Source organism: Pongo abelii, chromosome 2 (genome assembly GCF_028885655.2).
Source record: "Pongo abelii isolate AG06213 chromosome 2, NHGRI_mPonAbe1-v2.0_pri, whole genome shotgun sequence".
In the NCBI taxonomy this organism is placed as follows: domain Eukaryota; kingdom Metazoa; phylum Chordata; class Mammalia; order Primates; family Hominidae; genus Pongo; species Pongo abelii.
The window spans coordinates 109,602,311-109,611,417 of record NC_085928.1 but is presented as its reverse complement, the minus strand read 5'-3'; the positions used below and the strand labels follow the sequence as shown (position 1 = coordinate 109,611,417).

At 43.1% G+C, this 9,107-nt stretch overlaps 1 protein-coding gene across 1 annotated transcript in view; it reads left to right on the top strand.

Annotated features, from left to right (window-relative positions):
* The first annotated feature begins 548 nt into the window (after nucleotides 1-548).
* The window catches only part of TGM4 (transglutaminase 4), a 39,731-nt gene continuing 31,172 nt past the window's right edge, over nucleotides 549-9,107 (top strand). The window contains 1 exon segment of the mRNA NM_001135120.1: nucleotides 549-567. Coding sequence (NP_001128592.1) covers nucleotides 549-567 — 19 coding nt within the window.

Here is a 9,107-nt window from a genome sequence, read left to right as displayed (position 1 = left end):
ACTGGTAGTAGGATTCGACAAGGTGGCCGGGGGCATTTTTTTCAATTTTGAACCATGTGGATGCATTATGTATTCAAAATGTAAAACAAAAAACTCACAAGCATCTCTTACTTTTTCAACTTGAAGAAAAGAGAAGAAGAAGAAAGCCTTAAAGTCAGTAAAGATTAGCCTGGGTTCCTAGACTTGAGCTTGATAGTAACCAGAATGTCAGGCCACATGTGGTGTAGGTCATAGGGTCCTGGCTTTTGGTCACCCACTGTTAGGCTCATATAACAGACAAGGAGGTGCCATTCTCCATTGTCTGTCCCTTTTACATCAGCTCATCTTGGCTCCTGATTTCCTAGGTCTGATATGGAAGGTTCCGGGATTTTATTATTTCTAATCAACATCCCCTTCCCAAACCCCGCCCCTTGGCAGCCACAGCAAGGTCACATCTAGCCCAAGATCACATAAAAAGAGCTGTTTCCTCCCTTGAGGACCGACTGTGTGGAAGCACCAGGCATCAGAGATAGAGTCTTCCCTGGCATTGCAGGAGAGAATCTGAAGGGATGATGGACACATCAAAAGGTGAGTGGGTGAAATCTCCATGGAGCCCCACATGCCCCTCCAGCCAGCTGGCCCTAAACCGCTCTCTTGCCTCTGCCGGGTGCCTGGGGCCATTGCCCTCTCACCCTAACTTGTGGCCCTTGTGCTGCTTGCTCTCTGTCTCATCCCTTTTTAAAAACAAACAAACAAACAAAAAAAACACAAACTTTTCATTTAGGCATAATTTCAGATTTACAAAAAGATTGCTAGAATAAAAAGAAGAATTTCCATATATCCTTTATCCAGATTCCCTAAATTATTACTGCATTTGCTTTATCCTTCTCGATCAATGGACAGATAGATGATATAGACAGACAGATAGACAAATATATATTTTTTGAACTCTTGAGAGTAAGTTGCAGATATTACATTATTAATACTTTGGTGTGTATTTCCTAAAAACAAGGACATTCTCTTACATAACCAATACAATTATGAAGACCAGGACATGAACACCATTTCAATACTGTTATCCAACCCACAGATTTTATGCAGATTTCACCAATTGTCCCAATAATGTCATTTATAGCAGAAGAAAATCCTGGGTCAGGCTTTGCATTCCGTCGTTGTGCCTCTTCGGTCTCCTTTGTCTGGAACAGTTCTTCTGTCATTCTTGGTGTTTTGTGACTTTGACACTTTTGAAGAGTACAGACCAGTTATTTTGTAGAATGTCTCTCAATGCGTCCTGTCCTTTCTCAAGGTCACCTGATGGATTTCCCTACTGCAGAGGGTCTGTCTGCTGCTGTCAGCAGTGTCACTGCTTCTCAGAGTGGGGAATAGCAGAGGGGAGTCATGTGCCAGGCTCTGTGTCCCATGAGGATGCAGCCGCCTACCACCACCAAGAGCAGACACCAGAGCCCTCTGTTTTACTTCAGGGAGTCCGGGTGCTGCTAGGGAACAACGAGACTGAGTTTGAACCCCTCTGCTAACTCCCCAGCCCCCAAGCCCTCGGTGACCTCCCAGCAGGGTTTGCTTAGCAGCCTTCTCTCTTGCTTGAGAAGCTGCTTGATAGCCAAGGAATGGCTGCTTTGAAACTCTGCAAAGGGACTAAGCCAGACCCTCCTAGTTTCCACCTTCTCCTTTTTTGGAGGGTGACATTTCGAAAGAAATCAGACTCTTCTTTTTAGTCCCAAGGCCACAGAGTTTTGAGTTCCTCCTTAGACGGCTGATGCCTCAGCTAGACTCAGCCTTGAAGGGTACAGAGTCCTTAGGACTGAGAAAGGGTGGTGTGGTGTGATGGGAAGCACCTGCTGATTTGAGAGAAGATTCATGTCTCTACCATGCACTAAATAGCCCTGTGGCTTTGGGCAAGTCACATCAATCCTGTGAAAGTACTATCTAAATTACTGAGGACTACCTGAAGGAAAGGTAGTCCTGACCCACACTGTCATTTTCAAGAGGCGTGACCTGTTCACTGGGGAGGTTTGATGACTTGACTGAGGTCCCAGCCATGGGTGGCAGAGCTGGGACACAAACACGGCATGTGTTCATTTCATGCTGCATTATGCTGCCTCCCTGCTGGGCACAATTTGACTTTACTCTCAAGATCTAAATCACCAAAGACAGTCATCTCATGGCCACCAGTGTTGGGGTGTTGGTGGGGGGAGCTGACGCTTCCTGAGGTGTCCTTTCTGATGGGCTTGTGCAAGTAACCATCACATGCCACCTTACAACATTAGCGAGTTGTGATGACTCTATGGTGTTTTCATGAATATGACTTCATTTGTTCTTCCAACCACTCTAGGAGGTCAGGACATCCAAATAGGGACCTGGAAGACGGTGATATGTGTGGGATAAAGGTAGGATTTCATATAAATGGAGGAAATGAGAAATTGTGCACTTTGTGGTATTAGGACAACTGGTTAGTATTTAGAGAAAAATAAAGCCAGATATCTATCTCATGGCTTATCCCACAACAAATCCCAGAAAGGTCGAAGACGAAACTATAAAGGCAATAGAAGAAAATGAAGGCAATATGAAAAATAATCTTGGAATGGAGAAGGTGTTACAAAGGAAAATAGGAAACCTAGAAACATAAAGGAAAAGAACAGTAAAACTGACTCCAGAAAAATTAAAAATATGTGTGAGACAAAACCTCCGGAGTCAGAAGGTAATGGAACTGTGAAGAGTACTTTCAACACATATGAGAAGCAAATGCTATTCTGTAGTATAAAAAGAGCCCTCAGATCTATAAGAAAATGACCAACATCCCAAAATATACATGGACAAAGAGCAGTATTACGTAGTTCAAAGAAAAAGAAATACATGAAAAGATGCTCAACCTTACTTAGTGAGGGTGGTCATGAAATGAAACAGCAGGCCAGGTATGGTGGTTCATGCCTGTAATCCCCAAAAGTTGGGAGGCCGAGGTAGGAGGATTGCTTGAGCCCAGGTGTTCGAGACCAGCCTGGAAAACATAGTGAGACCCTGTCTCCACAAAACAATTTAAAAATTAGCTGTGGCCAGGCACAGTGGCTCATGCCTGTAATCCCAGCACTTTGGGAAGCCAAGGCGGGCAGATCACTTGAGATCAGAAGTTAGGGACAAGCCTGGCCATCATGGTGAAACCCCGTCTCTACTAAAAACTACAAAAATTAGCCGGGTGTGGTGGGGTACACCGGTAATCCCATCTACTTGGGAGACTGAGGCATGAGAATTGCTTGAACCTGGGAGGCGGAGGCTGCAGTGAGCCGAGACTGCACTCCAGTCTGGGCAACAGAGCGAGACTTTGTCTCAAAAATAAATAAATCAAAATAAATAAAAATTAGCCAGGCATGGTGGTGCACATCGGTAGTTCTAGCTACTCAGCTACTCAGGTTCAAGGCTGCAGTGAGCCAAGATTGCAACACTGCACTTCAGCCTGGGTGACAGGCCAAGACTCTGTCTCTTAAAAAAAAGAAGTTATATAAAAGCAAAACAGCAATGAGATTTCATTTTTTCATTTATCAGATTAGCCAAGATTAAAAGTTTAACAGTAAATAGCTTTAAAAAGGCACCTTCCCATCTTTTTGTAGCAGTATCACTGGTGCAGTCGCTAGAAGGCTCTCTGGCAACATTTACTGAAATTAAAGATGCCCATATCCTGTGACACAGCAATTCTGCTTTGGAAGATTTCTCTTACAAATATTGTCACACATGAGTGCAGAGATACATGTACAAGGAAGTACATTGTAGCATATAAGATTTTAAATGATCTACATGTCCACCCAGAGGGATAATAGCTACTAAAAAGTAACAAGGTTGAGACCAGCCTGGGCAAAATAAGGAGACCCCATCTTCACAAAAAATGAAAAAATTAGCTGGGTGTGGTGATGCATGCCTGTAGTGCCAGCTACTCAGGAGGATGAGGTGAGAGGAGTGCTTCAGCCCAGGAGGTCGAGGCTGCAGTGAGCTGTGATCACACCATTGCACTCCAGCCTGGGAAACAGAATGAGACTCTGTCTCAAAAAAAGAAAAAAAATAAAAGAAAATAATAAGATCTACTTGTGTGGTTAGGAGATAAATTTCAAGACGTGTGTGTGAGAGAGAGAGGGAAAAAAAGAGAGAGAGAAGCAAGGTGCAGAATAATGTATTGAGAAAGCTCCTGTTTCTGTAACTAAAGTAATGGTTTATGGCAGAGAAAACTGGAAAGATACTTAGATACTTTATAGTGATTTTCTCTGGAGAAAGGATCTGGGAGTCTGGGATGGGAGAGAAACTTAATTTTTGTAATGGGCATTTATTACTTTTATTTTTTATTTTTATTTTTTTATTTTATTTTATTATTATTATTATTATTATTATTATTATTATTATTATTTGAGATGAGGTCTCACTCTGTCACCCAGGCTGGAGCATAGTGACGTGATCTTGGCTCACTGCAGCCTCCAGTTCCCAGGTTCAAGCGATTCTCCTACCTCAGCCTCCTGAGTAGCTGGGATTACAGGCATGCACCACATTACCCAGCTAATTTTTAATTTTTAGTAGAGATGGGGTTTCACCATGTTGGCCAGTCTGGTCATGAACTCCTGGCCTCAAGTGATCCGCCTGTCTTGGCCTCCCAAAAAGCTGGGATTACAGGCGTGAGCCACTGCACCTGGCCTCTTCTTTATCCTATTTGTGATTCTTTGTGATTCCTAAATAAAAGGATTCATGTCTCTCATTCATTTTGGAAAGTTTTCAACCATCACCTCTTCGCTGCTGCTCCCCATTCTTGATTCTCTCCTTTCAGAACAACTATAGTATATCATTTAGACCTTTTCATCCAAGACTCCACGTCTCTAAACTGCTTTTCATATTTACTTCTATTAATATTTCTCTAGGTTGTATTACAGGTATTTGTTTCCAGTCTATTTTCTAGTTCACTGATTCTCTTTCAGTTATGTCTATTTGCTATTTAACCTGTGAGTTTTTTTCATTTCAAGAACCGTATTTTCATTTTTAGAAGTTATGTTTTAAAAAATTTATCTGGTCATTCTTAATAGTGGCTTATTCCTTTCTCATCATTCTGATTTATTCTCTTAGGTCCCTAGCCATTTTTGACTTGGCTATTTTATGGTCTCTCTCTCTCTCTCTCTCTATATATATATATATATAGTTTATTTTATTTTATTTATTTATTTATTTATTTATTATTTTTTTGAGACAGAGTTTCACTCTTATTGCCCAGGCTGGAGTGCAATAGCGTGATCTTGGCTCATTGCAACCTCTGCCTCCCGGGTTCAAGCAATTCTTCTGCCTCAGCCTCTCGAGTAGCTGGGATTACAGGCATGCACCACCAAGCCTGGCTAATTTTTTTTTTTTTTTTTGAGACAGAGTTTGGCTCTGTCACCCAGGCTGGAGTGCAGTGGTGCAATCTCGGCTCACTGCAAGCTCTGCCTCCCGGGTTCACGCCATTCTCCCGACTCAGCCTCCCAAGTAGCTGGGACTACAGGCACCTGCCACCACGCCCGGCTAATTTTAATTTTTGTATTTTTAGTAGAGACGGGGTTTCACCATGTTGGTCAGGCTGGTCTTGAACTCCTGACCTCAGGTGATCCACCCACCTCGGCCTCCCAAAGTGCTGGGATTACAGGCATGAGCCACTGTGCCCGGCCCTATATTTTTTAATATTTTATTTTATTTATTATTTTTTGAAATAAGGTCTCACCCTGTCACCCAGGCTGTAGTGTAGTGGTGTGAACATGGCTCACTGCAGCCTTGACCTCCTAGGCCCAAGCGATACTCTTGCCTCAGCCTCCCAAGTAGCTGAGACTGCATGTGCACGTCACCATTCTTGGTTAATTAAAAAATTTTTTTTGTAGAGACAGGGTTTCTCTATGTTGCCCAGGCTGATCTTGAACTCCTGGGCTCAAGGGATCCTCCTGCCTCAGCCTCCCAAAGTGTTGGGATCATAGGCGTGAGCCACTGTGCCTGGTCCATAGTCTATATACGTTATTTTATAGTCCGTATATTATCTGATTTCTTGGACAAATACTTGTGTGGTTTCTGCTGAAATAGTGTTATTTTGTGTTTTAAAATTTGGGGCTGTAAGCTCATCTTGAGTGTGACTTTATCTGTGGGAATTCCATAAAACTTTGGTGGAGAATGAATTATTCCAAAGAAGATTGGCATTTATCCCCTAAACCAGAGACAACTATGACTACCAGCCAATTTGTGCCTATGAGCCAAGGACAACTGTTTATTTTACTTTCTCAGTTTGGGGGAATTCCAGACCTCTACAGAAAGAGGTGATGTTTGAAATTTTTCGTAACTGGTATGCATTCTGCAGGGGCTGTGCTCCCACAAGCAGTCTCGGAAGGAGACTCTCCAGGAGTGCCTGCTGGCAGGTGGCAATAGCCTCAGGCAGCAATATGGACACTGGGGGGTGGGGGGGATGTGATTTATTGTGGCAAAAGGTACAAAGAAAAATCAGCAAAGGGAAAAGCCTGCTGGGGTGAGGTCCTGAGGGAACTAGGCAGGTCTTTCAAGAGTCCTCTCCAGTGGAGTCACACAGGATGTGTTTAATTCCTTTAGCAATTAGTTGTGACATGTTTTTTATCTGTGTATCTCATTCATTCAGGAATCATAACTTTATTTTTTTTTTTGTTTTTAGTAATCTCTTATTCTCACCCAGACCTTTCATCTGGAATGGTTGTTTGCAAGAGGGACAAAAGCATTTTTACAGAAAAATATTTTAATACAATCTAACCAGAATAACACATCATATTCTGGAACTGGTCAGGACAAAATCCTGAATTTTCAAAAATTTTCAAAATGGTAGGTCGGGTGTGGTGGCTTGTGTCTGTAATTCCAACCTTTTTGGAGGCTGAGGCAGGAGGATTGCTTGAATTCGGGAGTTTGAGACCAGCCTGGGCAACATAATAAGACTTCATCACCACAAAAAATAAAAAAGCCAGGTGTGGTGGTGCACACCTGTAGTCCCAGCTACTCTGGAGGCTGAAGTGGGAGGATCCCTGGAGCTCAGGAGGTTGTGGCTGCAGTGAGCCGTGTTCACACCACTGCACTCCAGCCTGGGTGACAGAGCAAGGCCCTGCATAAAAATAAAAAAATAAAAAATTCAAAGTAAGCTTAAATAACCTCTCACTATTTTTTGTCCTGATCATTTATTCATTGAGCAGCCTAGAAAATGTCAGTCCCTTTCTGGGGAAAGCTGTATTTAATGATAAAACTGCCTTACCAGGAGGAAGGAGAAGGAAATTGTATTAGTTTATTTTCTGTTGCTTATAAAAGAATACCTAAAACTCAGGTAATTTATAAAGAAAAGAAATTCATTTATTACAGTTATGGAGGCTGAGACTCCAAGGTCGAGGAGCTGCATCTGGTGAGGGCCTTCTTGCTAGCGAGGACTCCCTGAGGAGTCCCAAGTTGGCGCTGGGCGTCACATGGTAAGCTCAGGTCTTCCTCTTCTTATAAAGTCACTAAGATCCTCTTAAGTGCTTTTTTTCTTGTCATTTCAAGAGTCCCACTTGACCCACTCAAAAATATACATACAGGCTGGAAAATCATAAGCTTCTAAGGCTGACAATTTCACAAGAGCTCATTAGCAACTAATGCTAATTTTAGTTTAAAAGCAACTTTGCTTTTTAAAACTCCAAAAGTATATCTCCATCTGGAGATTGCCTGTCTTTTATGTTGTCTCCTTTTTTCCAGAGGCTTCATAGGCAAAAGTTATAGCAAAAATTATCCATTGCAGAGACTTTTGTTTTTTAATACTCAAATAATTTAAACTCCAACCCGCACACTGGTGGCAAAAAACAAGGACATTGTATTCCACTGACACTTTTTCTTTGCAGGTTTCCCTGGTCATCTTGCATTTATGACACTGCAAGCATTAAACTGGTATATCAATTTTGACCATCTATCCAAGTGCAATAGCTACAAAATACAAATACAAAGGCTTTTTTTTTTTAGAGTTGGGGTCTCACTTTGTTGCCCAGGCTGGCGTGTTGTGGCTATTCACAGCTGCAGTCATAGCTCACTGCAGCCTCGAACTCCTGGGCTCAAGTGATTCTCCCACCTCAGTCTCCCGAGTAACCGGGATTATAGGTATGTGACTCCAAAGGCATTTTTTTAAAGACAGCCCCAATGTGGCTTCCTGTAGTTCCAGGATTCCTCCAGCCTCCCAGATCTGCCTTAAGCAGTGCTCAGGTCACAGAGCAGTGCCCAGGATAGGGTGAGGGAGGAGGCTCCAGTACTGCACATCTGTTATGTGCTGTATGTTGGTTTCTTAGGGCATTCAAATGACCACAAATGGGGTTGGTTAAAACAACAGCAATTTATTATTCTCTCGTTCTGGAAGATAGACATCCAAAATAAAAATGTCAGCAGGGTCCTGCTCTTGCAGAAGCCTCCAGTGGAGAGTCTTCCCTTGTCTTTCCTGGTTTCTGGTGGCTCCAGGTGTTCTGTGGCCTGCAGCTGTGTAACTCCAGTCTCTGCCTCCATCTTCACATGACCCTCCCCTTGCCTCTCCATGTCTCTTATAAGGACGCTTGTTATTGGATTTAGGGCCTACCTGGATAATCCAGGATAATATAATCACAAGATCCTTAATCACACCTGAAAGTCCCCTGTTTCCATAAGGTCACATTCACAGGCTCCAGGTGGAGATATCTTCTGTGGGACCACCATTCAACCCACTATATGCCCATCTGCCTAACATTAATGATGGCCTGCATTTTATCGAGTGCCTACTGTGTGCAGGCATGTGCCAGGCACTCAATGTGCACATTAGCCACCAAGGGAGGGACTATATTTACCATTCCAGGGAGATAAGGTCTTAAGAAGCTTCCACAGAGACGACTGCATTTAGGATTTGGATTTCTTAACTGCTCTTTCCTGCTTCCTGGTACCAAAACCTATACCTTTACCCCTTGGGAACCCAGGTCACCCACCTGCCCAGTCCATGGGGGAGCAGGAATAAGTCAGAACATGGGAGGGACTGTTAAAGCCCTTTTCCAGCTGTGATTGCTTTGCGGTTGGCTCTGGGTCCCACAGCAGGAGCTCTGCTGTCCAGGGAAATGAAGAAGCCTTTCAGGACTGCA